The sequence below is a fragment of the Neofelis nebulosa genome, chromosome 4 (genome assembly GCF_028018385.1).
Source record: "Neofelis nebulosa isolate mNeoNeb1 chromosome 4, mNeoNeb1.pri, whole genome shotgun sequence".
Lineage (NCBI taxonomy): Eukaryota > Metazoa > Chordata > Mammalia > Carnivora > Felidae > Neofelis > Neofelis nebulosa.
This window is the reverse complement of record NC_080785.1, coordinates 165,193,346-165,211,514: the sequence shown is the minus strand read 5'-3', so window position 1 is coordinate 165,211,514 and position 18,169 is coordinate 165,193,346. Positions and strand designations below refer to the sequence as shown.

General features: G+C 50.3%; 1 protein-coding gene across 2 annotated transcripts in view; it reads right to left on the bottom strand.

Moving 5' to 3' along the window:
* LOC131510744 (complement C3-like) overlaps window positions 1-17,283 on the bottom strand; it is a 40,703-nt gene extending 23,420 nt beyond the window's left edge. The window contains exons 1-18 of one of the 2 annotated variants that reach the window (XM_058728254.1): window positions 17,142-17,283; window positions 16,559-16,751; window positions 15,998-16,157; window positions 15,831-15,901; window positions 14,019-14,113; window positions 13,856-13,938; window positions 13,683-13,773; window positions 13,328-13,430; window positions 13,110-13,236; window positions 11,711-11,826; window positions 11,459-11,605; window positions 10,853-11,062; window positions 10,529-10,735; window positions 10,045-10,203; window positions 9,612-9,741; window positions 9,267-9,338; window positions 8,907-9,104; window positions 101-209 (exon numbers count right to left, since the gene is read on the bottom strand). In XM_058728254.1, coding sequence (XP_058584237.1) covers window positions 101-209; window positions 8,907-9,104; window positions 9,267-9,338; window positions 9,612-9,741; window positions 10,045-10,203; window positions 10,529-10,735; window positions 10,853-11,062; window positions 11,459-11,605; window positions 11,711-11,826; window positions 13,110-13,236; window positions 13,328-13,430; window positions 13,683-13,773; window positions 13,856-13,938; window positions 14,019-14,113; window positions 15,831-15,901; window positions 15,998-16,157; window positions 16,559-16,751; window positions 17,142-17,215 — 2,345 coding nt within the window. In that variant the 5' untranslated portion in view covers window positions 17,216-17,283. The remainder of the gene's footprint in view (window positions 1-100; window positions 210-8,906; window positions 9,105-9,266; window positions 9,339-9,611; window positions 9,742-10,044; window positions 10,204-10,528; window positions 10,736-10,852; window positions 11,063-11,458; window positions 11,606-11,710; window positions 11,827-13,109; window positions 13,237-13,327; window positions 13,431-13,682; window positions 13,774-13,855; window positions 13,939-14,018; window positions 14,114-15,830; window positions 15,902-15,997; window positions 16,158-16,558; window positions 16,752-17,141) is intronic. The other variant, XM_058728255.1, reaches the window with a different exon arrangement.
* Window positions 17,284-18,169: the final 886 nt, after the last annotated feature.

Sequence of the window (18,169 nt, the reverse complement as noted above, 5' to 3'; positions counted from 1 at the left end):
AAAGAGGTGCATAGGGTACATACAAATGAAGTGGTCCAGTCTGGGGTGCCATAGGAGCTGGCCTGGGGTTGGGTTAAGGTGGGGGGTGTCTCAGCCTTACCCATCTTTCGCAGGTTCATTGAGATCCTCCATGCGCCATAGCCAGCTCTCAGGGAACTGGCTTCGGGAAATGATGTCTTCTTCCGGGATTATATCCTCATCCAAGTCACCTGGGAGGCACAGGTGAGGAGAGGGCATTATGGGTTTAGAACACACCCATTCTCCACTGTCCCCAGAGATACTTATCTCTACACATCTCTGGATTAACTTTATAGTTAATAAACTTTATAGTTTATTTTATTTTCTTCCTTATCTTTTTTTATGCCCCTTTCATTTTTCTCTTTGCATGGGAATCAGGCTCCTCTCACCTTTCCTTTTTCCAGGGTTCCTTCAACGAACAAATGAAAACACACCTGGTGGAAGGTCCAAACCATCACCACCATGAGCAGTGGGATAGAATAGCCAAATATGCAACAGAGTGCATGATCACACTCCACAAGCACTCTGGAAGTCCCAGGACCTGGGCAGTGTATGACCTATTCTTAATATAGTAGGAATTACAGGTGCAAGACACATAACAACCTATTAAAATATGTGAAAATCAGAAACCTAGCCAAAATGATGAAATGGAAGAATTCTCCTTAAAAGAAATTCCAGGATGAAATGACAGCCAGAGAACTTCAATATATCTGGACAATAATTTAGAAAAACCATCATAAGACTGATAGCTGGGCTTGAAAAAAGTATAGAAGACAGCAAAGAATCTATTGCTGAAGAGATCAAAGACCTATGAAATAATCAAGGTGAATTATGAAATGTTGTAAATGAGATGCAAAATAACCCAGCTGCAGTGACAGCAAGGATGGAAGAAGTCGAAGAGAGAATAAGTGAAATAGAAGACAAAATTATGGAAAAGGATGAAACTAAAAACAGGAGGGCAAGGATATTATTAGACCATGAGGGGAGAATTAGAGACCTAAGTGATTCCTTGAAATGAAATAAATCTGTATCATAGGTGTTCCAGAAGAAGAAGAGAGAGAAAGGGTCAGAAGGTTTATTTGAACAAATTATAGCTGAGAACTTCCCTCATCTGGAGAAGGAAACAGGCATTCAAGTGCAAGGGGTACAGAGAACTTCCTTCAAAATCAAGATAAACAGGCCAATACCATGACATATCGTAGTGAAAGTGGAAAAATACAAAGATAAAGAGAGAATTCTGAAAGCAGCTAGGGAAAAAATAGGTCTTAACCTACAAGGGTAGACACAGAAAGGTAGTAGCAGACCTGTCCACTGAAACTTGGCAGGCCAGAAGCGAGTGGCAGGAAATATTCAATGTGCTGAATAGGAAAAATATGCAGCCAAGAATCCTTTATCTGGCAAGGCTGTCATTAAGAATAAAAGGAGAGATAAAGGCTTTCCCAAACAAAAACTGAAGGAGTTTGTGATCACTAAGCCAGCCCTGCAGGAGAGCCTAAGCGGGACTCTGTGAGTGGAAAGCAGCAAAGACTACAAGGGACTAAGACATCACCATAAGTGCAAAACCTGTAGATAACACAATGACACTAAATCCATCTCCTTCAATAATCACTCTGAATGTAAATGGACTGAACGCCTCAATCAAAAGACATAGGGTATCAGAATGGATAAAGAAACAAGATCCATCTATATGTTGCCTACAAGAGATTCATTTTAGACCTGAGGACACCTGTAGATTGAAAGCGAGGTGACGGAGAACCATCTGTCATGCTGTGGGACATCAAAAGAAAGCTGGAGTAGCCATACTTGTATCAGACAAACTATATTTTAAAACAAACACTGTAACAAGAGATGAAGTAGGCCATTATATCATAAACGAGGGGTCCATTATCAAGAAGAGCTAACCATTGTAAATATTTATGTCCCCAACATGAAACACCCAGGCTTAAAAATCAATTAATCACAAACATAAATAAACATGTAGATAATACTGTTGTTCTGGAGGGGACTTTAATACTCCACTTGCAGCAATGGAAAGATCATCTAGGCAGAAAATCAATAAGGAAACAATGGCTCTGAACAACACATTGGACCAGATGGACTTAACATATATTCAGAACTTTTCATTCAAAAGCAGAATACACATTCTTCTTGAAGGCACATGGAACATTCTTGAAAATAGATTACATACTGGGTCACAAAACAGCTCTCAACAAGTACAAAAGGATTGTAATCATACCATGCACATTTTCAGATCACAACACTGTGAAACTTGAAATCAACCACAATAAAAAATTTGGAAAGCCCCCAAATGCATCGACGTTAAAGAACATCCTACTAGGGGCGCCTGGGTGGCTCGGTCGGTTGAGCGTCCAACTTCGGCTCAGGTCATGATCTCACGGTCCGTGAGTTCGAGCCCCACGTCGGGCTCTGTGCTGACAGCTCGGAACCTGGAGCCTGTTTCAGATTCTGTGTCTCCCTCTCTCTCTGCCCCTCCCCTGTTCATGCTCTGTCTCTCTCTGTCTCAAAAATAAATAAACGTTAAAAAAAAAAAAAAGAACATCCTACTAAAACATAAAGGGGTAAACTGGGATATTAAAGAAGAAATTAAAAAATGTATGGAAGCAGATGAAAATGAAAACATGACAGTCCAAACCCTTTGGGATGCAGCAAAGGCAGTTCTAAGAGGACAACACATTGCAATTCACACCAATCTCAAGAGGCAAGAAAGGTCCCACATACATAACCTAACCTCACATCTAAAGGAACTAGAAAGGCAGCAGCAAAGAAAGCCCAAGGCCAGCAGCAGGAGAGAAATAATAAAGATAAGGGCAGAAATAAACAATATAGAATCCAAAACAAAACAAAACAAAACAAAACAAAACAGATCAATGAATCTAAGAGTTGGTTTTGTGAAAGAATAAATAAAATTGATAACCTCTTAGCCAGGGTTCTTAAAAATAAAAGCAAGAGGACCCCAACAGATAAAATCATGAATGAAAGAGGAGAGATCACAACCAGCGCCACAGAAATACAAACAATTATTCAAGAATACAATGAAAAATGATATGCCAACAAACTGGAAAATTTTGAAGAAATGGACAAATTCCTAGACATCCACACACTACCCAAACTGAAAATGGAATAAATAGAAAATTTGAATGGACCCATAACCAGTGAAGGAATTGAATTGGTTTTGAAAAATCTACCAACAAATAAGAGTCCTGGGCCAGATAGTTTTCCAGGGTAATTCTACAAGACATTTAAAGCAAGAGTTCATACCTATTCTTCTGACGCTGTTCCAAAAATGGAAATGGAAGGAAAGCTTCCAGACTCATTCTATGAAGCCAACATTACCTTGATTGCCAAACCAAACAAAGACCCCACTATAAAGGAGAATTACAGGGCTATATCCCTGATGAACATGGATGCAAATATTCTCAACAAATTGAGATACTAGCAAATTGAATTCAACAGTATATTAAAGGAATCCTTCACCATGATCAATTGGGATTCATTCCTGGGCTACAGTGCTGGGTCAATATTGGCAAATCAATCAATGTGATACACCACATTAATAGAAGAAAAGATAAGAACCATATGATCCTGTCAATAAATGTAGAAAAAAGCATTTAACAAAGTACAGCATCCATTCTTCATAAAAACAATCAAGATCATTGGGGTAGAAGGAACATACCTTATCATCAAAGCCATATGAAAGGCCCACAGCTAATATCATCCTCAATGGGGAAAAACAGAGCTTTCCCCCTGAGATCATGAACATGACAGGGGTGTGCACTCTCACCACTGTTGTTAAATGTGGTGTTGGGTGTCGTAGACTCAGCAATCAGACAACAAAATGAAATAGAACTCATCCAAATTGGCAAAGGAGAAGTCAGACTTTCACTCTTCACAGATGACATGATACTCTACCTGGAAAACCCGAAAGACGCCACCAAAAACTGCTAGAACTGACCCATGAATTCAGTAAGGTCGCAGGATACAAAATAAATGTACCGAAATAGGTTACATTTCTCTACACCAATAAGGGAGTAACAGAAAGAGATATCAAGGAATAAATACCATTTACAATAAAATACCTAGAAATAAACCCAACGAAATAGGTAAAAGATCTGTATCCTGAAACCTATACAAAGCTTATGAATGAAATTGAAGACACAAAGAAATGGAAAAACATTCCATGCTCAAGGATTTGAAGAACAAATATTGTTAAAAGGTTGATAATACCTAAAGCAATGTACACAGTCAATGCAATCCCAATGAAAATAGCACCAGCATTCTTCACAGAGCTAGAACAAACAATCCTAAATTTTTTATGAAACCACAAAAGACTCTGAATAGCCAAAGTAACGTTGAAAAAGAAAACCAGGGGCACCTGGGTGTCTCAGTTCAGTTAAGCTTTTGACTTCAGCTCAGGTCATGACCTCGCAGTCCGTGAGTTCGAGCCCCACGTTGGTCTCTGTGCTGACACCTCAGAGCCTGGAGCCTGTTTCAGATTCTGTGTCTCCCTCTCTCTCTGACCTTCCCCCGTTCATGCGCTGTCTCTCTCTGTCTCAAAAATAAATAAACGTTAAAAAAAAAAAAGAAAGAAAACCAATGGCAGAGGCATCACCATCCTGGATTTTAGCCTATATTACAAAGCTGTAATCATCAAGACAGTATGGTATTGGCACAAAAGCAGACACATAGACCAGTGGAATAGAACAGAGAACCCAGAAATTGACCCACAAATGTATGGCCAACTAATCTTCAACAAAGCAGGAAAGAGTATCCAATGGAAAAAAGACAGTCTCTTTAGCAAATGGTGCTGGGAGAACTGGACAGCAACATGCAGAAGAATGAACCTGGACCACTTTCTTACACCATACACAAAAATAAATTGAAAATGGATGAAAGACCTAAATACAAGACAGGAAACCATAAAGATCCTACAGGAGAAAACAGGCAACAACCTCTTTGTCTTCACCCGCAGGAACTTCTTACTTAACATGTCTCTGAAGGCAGGGGAAATAAAGGAAAAATGAACTGTTTGGGACCTCATCAGGATAAAAAGTTCCTGCATAGCATAAGAAACAATCGACAAAACTAAAAGGCAACTGACGGACTGGGAGAAGATATTTGCAAACGACACATCAGATAATGGGTTAGTATCTGAAATCTATAAAGAACTTACCAAACTCAACACCCAAAAAACAAGTAATCCAGTGAAGAAATGGGCAGAAGACATAAATAGACACTTTTCCAAAGAAGACATACAGATGGCAAACAGACACATGAAAAGGTGCTCAACGTCGCTCATCATCAGGGAAATACAAATCAAAACCACACTGAGATACCACCTCACATGGGTCAGAATGGTTAACATTAACAACTTAGGAAACAACAGATGTTGTTGAGGATGTGAAGAAATGGGAACCCTCTTGCAGTGTTGGTGGGGATGCAAACTCTGGAAAACAATGTGGAGATTCCTCAAAAAATTAGAAATAGAATTACCCTACGACCAAGCAATAGCACTACTAGGAATTTATCTAAAGGCTAAAGAGTGCTGATTCATAGGGACACTTGTACCCCAACGTTTATAGCAGCGCTTTCAACAATAGCCAAACTATGGAAAGAGCCCAAACACACACACACATACATACAATCAAATACTACTCGTCAATGAAAAAGAATGAAATCTTGCCATTTGCAACAATGTGGATGGAAGTGGAAGGTATTATGCTAAGCGAAATAAGTCAGTCAGAGAAAGACATATATCATATGACTTCATTCATATGTGGAATTTGAGAAACTTAACACAAGACCAAAGGGGAAAGGAAGGAAATTAAGATAGAAACAGAGAGGGAGGCAAACCATAATAGACTCTTAAATACAGAGAACAGACTGGGGATTTATGGGGGCAGGGCTAGGAGGGGGGAGGAAATGGGTGATGGGCATTGAGGAAGGCACTTTGGGGATGACAACGAGGGGTTGTATGTAAGTGATGAATCATGGGAATCTATTCCTGAAGCCAAGATTACACTGTATATTAGCTAATTTGACAATAGGGAAAAAAAAGAAGTTACATAAGGCTGGGGGAGAAAACATCTGAGCATATGTAAGCCATATCCCATTGGATACTTTTGTCTAGTTTTCCTCTTTGAGAAACAAAGTCTGTAGGTCGCTGGAGCAGAAGGCAGCAAGCCTAGATTAGAATAATTTGCACAGACTGAAGATTCAGCCCTTTACTCATGTGTGTTGGGAATCTTTGTGTGTTTTTTAGGGGGTGGTGGTGGAGGGAGTGCTAGCCTTCCAGCTAAAAGAATTTAGAAATATGTGTCCCCTTTGGCGATGTCTGCCTTTAGGAGGTGACTGCACATTTCTAAGCAAAAATAAATAAATAAAATAAATAAATAAATATAAATATAATAAATAAATAAATAAATAAATAAATAAATAAAATAAAAAATAAAAATATGAGCGTACATGAAAAGTATGTGTTACCATATAAGGATCCATACCTGCTGTCATAAGGGCTACATAATAATTGATTTGGGGGAAAATTTCCCTCGGCTTAAATTTTGCCCTGATCTGATAGCAGAAAGAGGTTTAGAAATGGACTATCCAGGAATAAGGAGGAACTTTACAGTGGAGAGACCCAGCAGACAGCGCCTTAATCACGTGATCAAGACTCACAGCACCAACAATGGGACAAATCAATGTCTTTGGGCTCCCGACATGATGCACTGAGAATCCATAGTGTCTCTCCTGTGACAGTGCTGCCCCCAAATGCAAAACCTGGATGTCATTACGAGGAAGCAAGGAGCCAACCCAAACCGTGGGACAGCCCCCCAAATAGCCGGACGTGAAAGTCACTCAAGACGGCTGTGCTGCCAGGGGTTGAGCGGATCCAAGGACACTACGAAGACCCCACCAGTAAATACGACGTCTGCTCCTGCACAGATCCTTTTCCTATAAAGGATCCAAACCAAACCAGACCAGACCAAACCAAAGGGAAACCACTGGCCAGCTTGAACGGGGTTGGAGGTTTTGGTGGTGGTAACAAGTCAACATTAACGTCCTAATTCTGATGACTGTGCTGAGGTTTTGTGGCAGAATATCTTTGCTTCTAGAAATTCCACACGGAGCTAATTAGGGGCCTCAATGGTGCGGCCTCAAATGATTCGGAGGGATAAAAGGTTTTTATGCCCATTTCTCCTTTTTCTGCTTGAGAGTCTAAAGATTTAAAAAAAAAATGATTATGTTTGCTTGGATCGGGCAGCCTGCCGCTATGGCGTTTCCCCATCCTCCTTAGTTTTTAAGCAAAGGGGTTCTGTTTTGTGACTTTTCATCCTGTGGTCGATAAGGTAACTTCCCTCGGTTTCAAGAGCCGCTCGCACTGGCCTTTGTTCTCAGAGCCCAATTTGGACGACACAGTTTCTGGTTCCCCATGAAAACGATGGGACATGCAGAAGAAGTGTTCAAAGGGCCAGTGAGAAGGGTCAGTGCAGCAAGCACCACTCTGCACACAGGGGTTAAAAAGAGCAATCTGGACAGGGTGGGCCGAGAGGGAATCTGCCAGGGGGACCCTCACGACAGGGGCCATGCTGCCCGTGGTGCGGGGGGCTCTCTGTGGGCTTGGTTTCCACTGCACCCATCCTAGCAGAAAGGCCTTTCTCTACATAAGACACATCAAAAAGCATTTTTAAAAAGCAGACATCAGGCCACCCTGGGCTCAAAGGCTCTGAGCAAATGGCAGGTAGGATTCCCACCAGTTCTGTCAGGGCCGCCTTGTGGTGGGGACCACTCTGGTTCTGCTTTCAATGGGCTTCTTGGAAGAGACATTTCTCTTGGCTTAAGACTTATTTGGCCCGAGATGTAAAGTTTCAAGTGTGCACATGTTTTGTCTCATCCAGAACTGAATGAATGAATGAGCAGATGAATGAATGAATGAGCGAATGAATGAATGAGTGAGTGAATGAATGAATGAATGAAAACAAATCAACAGATGTTGTTAGGCATTGAGTTAGGTACCTCTCTGGAAAGCAACATAAAAGAGTTTTCTTGGTAAAGGCAGGCTAAAAATGCATCTCAGACAGAAGCATCCTCCCCCTTCAGACAGGCCCTCCTCCCCCCTCAGACACAGGCATCCTTCCACCCAAACAGGCCCCTTCCCCCCTCAGATAGGCTCTCCTCTCCGCTCAGACAGAGGCATCCTTCCTCCCAGACTGGCCCCTTCCCTTCTCACATAGGTCCTCCTTCCCCAGACAGGTCCTGCCCCCTCAGACCAAGCCCTCCCCCATCAGACTGGTCCTCCCTCCTCTAACAAGCCCCTCCCCCCCAACTCTGGCTGGGTCTCCTCCCTCTGACAGGGCCTCCCCACCCAGACAGGTCCTATCCTCTCCCACCAGGCCCTCCTCCATCAGACCAGGCCTCCCCTCCTTAACGGAGCATCCCCACTCTAGCTGGGCCTCCTCCCTCAGACCACAACCTTCCTCATCAGACCAGGTCTCCCCTCTCTCACTGAGCCTCCCAACTCTGGCTGAACGTATTCCCCCCTACTGGGCCTTCCCGCTGCACAGGTCCTACCCCCTGAGACCAGGCCCTCCCCTCCTCGGACCAAGCCTCCCCAGTCTGGCCAGCCTCTCCCCTCACACCGGGCCCTCCCCCTTCTGATCCAGCCACTGCATTCTGGCTGGCCTCCCCCCTCAAACCAGGCCCTCCCTGCTCGCACAGAGCCTGCCCCTTAGACCAGCCCCTCCACCCTCAGAACAGGCCCTCCACCCTCTGACCAAGCCTCCCCACTCTGGTTGGTCTCCTCCCTCAAACCAGGCCCTCCCCCTCTGACCCAGCCTCCCCACTCTGGCCAGCCCACAGGCAAGTGGACTCACTCCGGGCCAATCCCAGGTGGGCACTACGGGTGTGGTTGAGCCTCAGCTGGGTGATGTATTTGCAACAGTCCAGGAAGGCCTTCACGCAGGAGGCCTCGTGCTGGATGAACCGGGCCCTGCGCTCGCACGAGAACTTCATGGGGTTCTCCCGCATGCCATGTTCACAGCACTTGCGCAGCTCCTTCGGGTACTGACCCGCTGCGTGGACACGACACCGGTCAGGGCCTCAGCTGGGATCTCAAAGCAGGAGGAGCTCGGGCGGACCACGGGTAGGACGTCCCCAGGGCCCAGCCCTGCCCTCCTCCCTCCTGGGCTGGATCCCGGATGGGCAGGGTTTGGGGGGAGGGTGGGGGGCCCCACCTTTGTCCATCCTCTTCTCTGTGAGCATCACCGAGCGGCGGCGCCGGGTAGCTGGTTTGGGGCACTCGGGATCTGAGGGGAGGGCACACGCGAACAAGATGGGTTAAGCGTCAACTGAGGGTCCCCGATGTCCTCCTCTCAGTAGCCGTGAGGGAGGGGTGTTGCTGCTCCCATTTGACAGATGAGGAAACTGAGGCTCAGCGGGCAGTGATTCACTAGGTGGGGCTGGGGCAGGACTTGAACCCAGGGCCCCCACCTATTCTCAGCATCTGAGGACCTCAGAACAGTGCCCTCCACCTGCTCTCAGCATCTGGGGTGGAGGCCCCACCCCTCCCTGGCCCTCACCTGTCCTATCCGGGGTCTGCAGGTTTGTGTTGGTCTGGAAGGCCAGCCCTGCGTCCGTGAAGACGCCGGCATAGTCCTTCCCGCTGCCTGGAGTGCAGCCAATGTCAGCCTTCTCCACCACGTTCCAGATCTGCAGGAGGGCAGGGGTCGCGGGCAGGCCTCCACCACCAGGCTGACATGTCCGACCGCCCCTGCGTTCTGGTCCCAGGCCCCTCTCAGAGCTGTGTGCACAGCCTCCGCCAACCACCTTCAGCGCGGACTCCTCCATCTACGCTCCTACCCGCGCCTTCACTTCCGCGCCACGTCTGTGTCAGTCCCAGCCTCCGTCCAGCCCACGCCTAACCCCACTTCCGGTTCCCTTCTGATCACCACCTGCGCCTCAGCCCCAAGCCACCCCTTTGCCTCCGCCACACCCCAGCGGGACAGGGCGCACCTTGCTCTGAGTTAACTTATTCTTCTTGTTCAGCACGAACACGCCCTTGTCCACCGCCACAAGCCCTACTCGGGCTCCTCTGTCACCCTCAATCTTGAGGGTCATCTGCTGGCCAGGTATGTACACCCTCTCTTCCTTCCTGCCACTTTTCACCACCAGCTGTTGGGGGTGGGGCACAGAGGTGGGAGTGAGGGGTTAGCCCTGCCAGGCTGGGTCTCCATCAGCAGTCAGCCCAGGGCAGTGTCCATGCTGTGCTGGTCAGGAAGGGGCAACCGTGGAGACAGACAGACTGAAGGCAGAAAGGCCAGCAGGGAGGGAGATACTGAGGCTGCAACAGAGGTGGGGAGAGAAGGAGCTGGAAAAGGAGAAGATGGGCCTCGGTTGGGGAGCCCACCCAGAAGGCTGGAGAGAGGCAGAGACGGAGCGAGCACTGGCCAGGCGGGGAGTGCCAAGATGGGTGCAGAGGAAGGCTCCAGAAGCTTACCTTGCCCACACAGGAGTCCTTGACATCCACCCACACGGAATCGGCCACCACCTCCCTCTGGCCATTGTTGTTAATGAAGGTGTAATAAGCCACCAGGCGGAAGGAAGGAATGAAGTCCTCAGTGATGGTCAGGGGCAGCGCATACATGTCCTGGCCGGGCTCCCGCGTCTGACGCTCCACCTTCAACAGCTTCCCTTTGTTCATGACCTGGGGGAGACAGGTTGGCGTAAGGAAGAATCAGCAAGGTCCGAGGGGGGGTGGCCCTGGACTGGGGGTGCTGCAGAAGTAAGGAGGAGGGTCTGGGGATCCTAGGAGGGCACGGACCAGGTAGGTGAAGTAGCGGATATTTTTCTCCTGGGTGGTGGTGGGGTCAATTCGCAGGTGGAAGTTGACGTTGAGATCTTCCCCTGGCTTGAGCTCCACGCGAGGCACAGAGATGTGCAGGTAGTTATTACTCATGGTGCTGTAGGGTTGGGCGTTCATAGTCCTGTTGGTCTGTCGTGACTCCGGGATACCGTCCTTCCTAGTGCTTACCTGGGTGAGGAAAGGGGCATGAATTCTGGCCTCCCAAAGATGTCCACATCCTAATCCCTGGGACCTGGGAATACGGTACCTTCCCTGGCCGAGGGACTGTGCAAATGGGATTAAGGGTCTGAGGATGGGGAGTCTGTTTTGGATTATCCAGGTGGGTCAGATGTAATCACAGGATCCTTATAATAATATACCTATGCAGATGGCCAGACTGCTGGTGCAGATAAGATCCCCTCTATGCAGATGAGAACACTCTATGTGAATGGCAGGATCCCCTGATACAATAAAAGGACCCCACTCCTCACGTGGCAGGATGACCGTGACAGAGGACAGAGTTCCTCCCTGCAAATACAGTCCCCTATCTCCCAGAAGTGGGGCTAGAGGTGGGCGAGGACTCACGGTGATGGGCAGGGACCTAAAGGTTTTGTGTGTGTTGATGATCAGCTTGGCCACGCCGTCTTCCTGGGTGAAGGAGCGTGATTTGGAGTACTGGGTCACCACGGGGATGTTGCGTGCCGGGGAGCCGTCGGGGTTCGTCACGAACACCTGTGGGTGCAGTGCAGGGGCACGTGGAGGGCGTTCAGGTCGACCCAGAGGCGTGGCTGATGCTCAGGGGAAGGCTGGGGGAGGCAGCCCTACCCCGGGTCTCACCATGAGGTCAAAGGGCATGCCTGGTTTGAAGAACTTGGACGTCTTGGTGAAGTGGATCTGGTAGGGGGAGGTCACGATGGGGATCCCGCTGCGCTCCGCCTCCACCATGTCGCTGCCTGAGGGGGCCAGCCGTGAGGGCAGGTTCCTGGGCCACCCCTCCAGGTTGGACCACACCTTACACTGGGCCTCCCTCAGACTGGGCCTCCTCCATCAGACTGGCTGGAACCTTCATTCTGTTCCTCCCCCATCAGACTGGGTCTCCTCTGTCAGACAGCTTCCCACCTTCTTACTGGGCCTCCCCTCTCAGACTGGGCCTCCTCTATCAGATTGGATCCCACTTTCATACTGGGCCTCCCCCCTGAGACTGGGCCTCGTCTATCAGACTGGATCCCACCTTCATAGTGGGCCTCCCCCTTCAGACTGGGCCTCCTCTATCAGACTGGATCCCACTTTCATTCTGGGGCTCCCTCCCACCTCAGACTGAGCGTCTTCTATCAGACTGGATCCCACATTCATTCTGGGCCTCCCCCTCAGACTGGGGCTCCCCTGTCAGACTGGATCCCACCTTCATTCTGGCCTGCCCCCTCACTGGGCCTCCTGTATCAGACTGGATCCCACCTTCATACTGGGCCTCCCCTCTCAGACTGGGCCTCCTCTCAGACTGGATCCCACTTTCATCTGGGACTCCCTCCACCCTCAGAATGGGCCTCCTTTGTCTAACTCGATATCACTTTACTCTGGATATTCTCTCTTACACTTGGCCTCTCCCTTCAGACTGGACCTCCTGTATCAGACTGGATCCCACATTCTACTGGGCCTCCCCCTTCAGGTTGGGCCTCCTGTATCAGACTGGGTCCCACTTTCATTTTGGACCTCCCCCCTCAGACTGGGCCTCCCCTGTCAGACTGGATCCCACCTTCATTCTGGCGTCCCCCCATGAGATTGGGCCTCCTCTATCAGACTGGATCCCACATTCATACTGGGCCTCCCCCCTCAGACTGGGCCTCCTGTATCAGACTGGATCCCACCTTTATTCTGGGCTCCCCCCTCACTGGGCCTCCTCTGTCAGACTGGATCCCACCTTCTTACTGGCCTCCCCCATCAGACTGGGCTTCACTATCAGAATGGATCCCACCTTCATTCTGGCCTCACCCCATCAGATTGGCCCTCCTCTATCAGACTGGATCCCACTTTCATTCTGGGGCTCCCCCCACCCTCAGAATGGGCCTCCTTTGTCTCACTGGGTATCACTTTCCTCTGGATATCGTCTCTTACACTTGACCTCTGCCTTCAGACTGGTTCTCCCCTGTCACACTGCATTCCACATCCATTCTGGGCCTCTGCCCGCACACTGGGCCTCCCCCCTCATTTGGGTCCCTTTCCTCAGACCAGGCCTCACCTGAGTGCAAGATAACGGTGACAGACACGTACAACGACTTCCCCACCAGGGCATCTGCTCCGGAGGGTTCCACCCCGCTCAGCAGGACCTTTCGTTCCAGCCTGGCCTCCCCACTGCCATCATTGACCTGGGGGAGGAAGGAAGGCTCAGAGAGGGGGAGGGGCGCAGGTGAGGGAGGGGGAAGTCCAAAGTGGAGGAGGCTCAGAGGGGCAGAGCACCTGAACACGGGTGAGGGACTGGGGCAGCGAAATCCTCTGTTCACCATCCTGGACCCCAAAGATGACGAAGGCTATCCCATCCACATTCTTCCCATACAAGAACCTGAGAGGCAAGAGGGTCTCAGATGCTCCTCTCCTGAAGGGCGAGCCTGCCTGCAAACTTCCACGGACCCCTGGTCCCTCGCCTGGTGCTTACCTGGCCAGTATCTGGTTCTTCAGTCAGCGCCCACCTGGTCCCACACCTGGCCACACCGCACCCGGGTTCCACCCCTAGCTGCCAACCTGGCCCGTCATCTAGCCCTCACCCGGCCCCCTTCCCCTCCACTCCCGCCTGGCCCCATTCCTAGCCCCTCACCTGGCCGTGATGGTGACCTCCAGGCCCTGTGGGTCATCAATGTAGTAGAATTTCTCTGTAGGCTCCACTTGGACCTCAAAACTGGGCAGCACTGGGGTCAAGACGGCACCAGTAGGGTGTCAGCACTGGGCCTGGCACTTGGGGCCCCCACCCTGACTCCTTCCTCCTCTTACCGTACTCCTTCACCTCGAACTCAGCAGAGAATACCTGCTGCGGGGCATCTTCGTAGTGGGCTTCTATCTTCCACTGCCCTGTACTGTGGGGAAGGCAGGTGAGTGAGCCAGCCAGACGCCCTCCCTTGGCATAGGGAAGCCCCTCTGGGAGGGCCTGACATACTTGACCAGCTCCGGGATGTTCCAAGACAGGGACAGGATGCCAACCTGGTTCTGAGAAGACAGGGAGTCCTTCTTGATGAGAACATTGTCGGGGGTCTGTGGAGACAGGGAGGGCGTGTCTCTTCAGAGACCTGGCTTAGCCCCTAGGCTCTCTTCCTCCTCTCTGTGTCTGGACACTCTCTGTGTGTCATGACTACTGGGGCAGTGGTTATGAACATGGACTTGAGTCAGTCAGCCTGGGTTCAAATGCCCACTCTCCCAATTATGCGCTGTGTCACCTTGGGCAAATTACTTGATGTCTCTGTGCTCAATGTGCCCAGCTAGAAAAAGGAGAGGAACATAGCCCCTACCTCACTGGCTTGGCACATGATTCATGTAAGCTGGAGCTCACTCTCGTCGGCGGGTGTCTGAACACCGATAGTAACTAGCATTTATCACCTACTTGGTGCGGGACCCTGTGGTAAGCATCCTATGGGCACTAAGTCACACAGCATTGCCTACCTTCGACTCTTTGACCTACAAGAATACAAAGTCGTGTGGTTCAGCCTAACACACAGTATGTCATTTGTTGCAAATAACTAAACACCAGGAGACATCATGTAAAAATCTGGCTTTCTGGCTTCTCTTGGAAATTGGGATAACCGTGGATACGGGTTCCTGTTGGCACATAGCGACATTTGACTGGAACCGTTAGAGGTGTGTGTTCTCCGTTCCCCACAAATCCCACCGATCCCCACAGTCAGCTTGTGGCTGTCAGGACCTGGTCCCTGTTACCTTTGCATGATTGCAAGAAATACTCATGATGATCCTCTGAGAACGACCTACCTCTTCCCTCTGTCCTTCACTTCCTCCTTCCATTTCCCCTCCCCCCCACCCCTTTCCTGCCTTAGCCCAGAAAATTGTAATGAAATTACTGTATGCCAAGCACCCATCCTGTCTGGAATTTAGGTTCTGTGGAGGTCTAGGGAGCGGGCAATGAGCAAATGAATACATTCAATTTATAGGATGCCTAAAGGAGATGACAGGAAGGGAGACCAGTGGAGTGTGTGTGTGTGTGTGTGTGAGTTGGTAGAGGGTGTCTGCAATTTTACAGGTCCTCAGAGAGGCTTCTCTGTAAAATTGTGCCATCGGTGACATTTGAGCAGAGGCTTGAATGACGTGATGGGGCAAGTTATGTGGGTATTTGGAGGAAGAGCGTTTTGTGAGTAGTGGGGGAACAGCCTGTGCAAAGGTCCTAGGGCTGGCTCTTTATGGCATTTGGAGGGACAGCAATAAGGCCCATGTGGCTGGAGCAGAGTGAGTGAAGGGAAGAGGGGGAGGAGAGGAGGACAGGTAGGGGACAGGGCAAGTCTTGCAGGGCCTTGGGGAGTGCTGGGAGGACTTAGGCTTTTACCCCAAGGAGGTGGGAGCTCCTGGAGGGCTCTGGGTGGAGGAGGGTGGGACATGAGTTGGGTGCTCAAGGCTACCCCCTGGCAGCAGGAGGCGGATTGGGCTACAGAGAGTTTTTATCCGTCATCTCAATCTTCAGCTCAGAAAACCGAGGCCCAGGAAGCTGAAGTGACCTGTCCAGAGTGACATGGTCCCCAGAGATTTGTCTGGAGCCAGAATCCATGGGCAGAATCATCAGTGACCCTGGTATCCCTGGATCTCTGCCTTGTGTCCAGGGCTCTTTCTGTGTTCAAGGCTCTACACATTTCTTTGCCTTTCGGCCTCTGCAGTCTTGCCCTTTCCGGAGTCTCTTTCTCTGTCTCAATCTCTTTGTCTCTCCCTGAGTCTTGCCTGGGGTGTGTGTGGGTACCCAGTTGGCTGATACCTGGATGCTGACGACAACGGCCCGGCCCACAGGCAGTAGGTCATTGTTGACGGTGAAGATCCGATAGAGGACTGGAAGATGGTGGGAAAGAAAGGAGGTGGTGAGTGAGGCCACGCCCCTCCCCACAATCTGGCCCCTGGGTCCTCAGCTGCTGCCCAGCCCCTTACCCGTGGAGCCTGGGGTGTAGATGGGCTTGTCAGTCTGGATGAAGATGTACCCGCTCTGAAAGCTGACCAGCACTATGTTCTCCACCACGGTGCCCCCAAAGTCTGCCTGGACAGTCACGAATTTTTTCTCCCCTGATGTTAATTCCTGGGTGGCTGGGATCTAGGCATAGCCAGAGAATAATTGAGATGTTGCCTCCTGGCCCCTTGCCCGCATTCAGCCCCAGGCTTTCAGTGGGGTCCACACCTGCCTGCCCTTCCTGCCAATAGCACCTGTCCACCACTCCGGGTCTCCCTGGTGTGCCCAGGTTGGGAGCGGAAGGGTAGTAGGGGAGGGAGCAAGGGTCTCAGATGGGTAGGGATCAGAAAGGGGGAAGAGTAGGGGGAATTAGACAAGGGGCTCAGAGGACCTCACTTAGGAGAGGGGCTCAAAGTTAGGGGCTCAGGATAGAAGAAGCTAATTGAAGGAGAATTCTCAGAGAGAGGAGGGGCTCCAAAGTGGGAACTGCTCAAAACAGGGAGGAGACTTAGACAGGTGGGAGGGGCGCCAGCAGGTGCACACACATTGATGTTGACTGTGCCCATGTGGTCGGTCTCCCTGATCAGAGCAATGGTCTCGCTGAACATCCTTTGCTTCTTGGCAGGGAAATCGTAGACGCTGACTGTGACTGCAAGGTTCCCTCCATAGTCATGGGCCTCAAGCAGCACCTTCTCCTCATTTCCCAGCCGCAGGATGTTGGGGGTGATCATGGAGAACCTGCAGGTCGGGTGGAACACGGGATGGAGCTGCCGTTCGAGGGACCACGGTTCCAATCCTCACCCACATATCACGAAGCCCCCAAATCCTGTGAAGTCAGATCTCGAGGCCTCCAAGTGATTCCGCAGCCACGGAATCACTGAACACACCACAGGCACCCAAACCTGCCGACCCCTGCTTCTAGAAACATCCGCCTCCCATTGTAACCCGAGTGCCATGAACCCCCAGCTCATGAAATCATGAGCTCACAGGCAGCCCAAGTCCATTCACATCCCAACCCGCTGACCCCTGCCTCCACAGACACCCACGTGCGCCCTGGATTCTACTAGGACCTGAACCCCACCCCACCTCACAAGTAGCCCGGTTTGGAGAAGGGTCATGACCACTCACATGGGGTCCCCCGGTGCCAGGGGCAGGGTGGTAAGCAGCAGCAGCAGCAGGCTGGGGCCTGAGGCAGGCCCCATGGTGCAGGGACGGTGGAGGGACAGAGGGACGGAGGAAGCGGACTGGGAGGGAATAAGCAGAGGCTGCTGGAGGCTGCCTTTTATCTGGCTCCCGCCTCCCCCCTGCAACCTCAGCCCAGCCCGCAGCTCCCGTGGCTTCCCCCTTCCTGGAGCTGCCCCAGATTTCTCAATACCATTTCCTAAGTTTTTCAATCCCGGGGCCAGCGTGTCCTGGGGTAACTAACCCAAGGGCATGTCCTCCAGCAAGATGGACACACCTCCCCCCTGCCAAGGTCTCCCTCAGGGTCAAGGTCAGTTGGTAAACAGGGACCTTTCCCTGTTGCACCTACTTAGCGGTGGAGGAACACTGAGGGCCAGAGAGCTCCCCACCCCAGGGATCTGGGCCTGGCGCCCAGTCAGTTTCTGGCCATGCGTTTGTTAACCAATGCCTTCCTATGGGTTCATGTCTATGCTGGTAGCTGGAGTCCCTCCTCCATGGTGTGGTCAGGCTGGGGGACAAGGTCCAGGACAGAGACTCCTGGCCCTACGGTGTGTCTTCCCAATGGAGAAGAACTCTGCTTTGTGGAGGGTCAGGAAAGACTTCTGAGAGGAGGGGACATTTCAGCTGGGCTTTGAAGTATGTGTAGAAGTTCACTCTCCCAGTGAGCATGTATTTTTAGAAATATTTGTTTATTTTTGCATGACACAGACAGAGCAGGGGGAGGGGCAGAGAGAGATGGAGACACAGAATCTGAAGCTCAGGCTCTAGGCTCTGAGCTGTCAGCACAGAGCCCAATGCAGGGCTTGAACTCACAAACCACTAGATCATGACCCGAGCTGAAGTCGGAGGCTTAACTGAACCAACTGAGCCACCCCAGCCCTGCAATGAGCATGTATTTTAATACAGGTGGAACCTGGAGCTCCCTTCATGTACCCTTGTCAGGATGCCTGAGAGACTATAATCGTTAAAAAAAA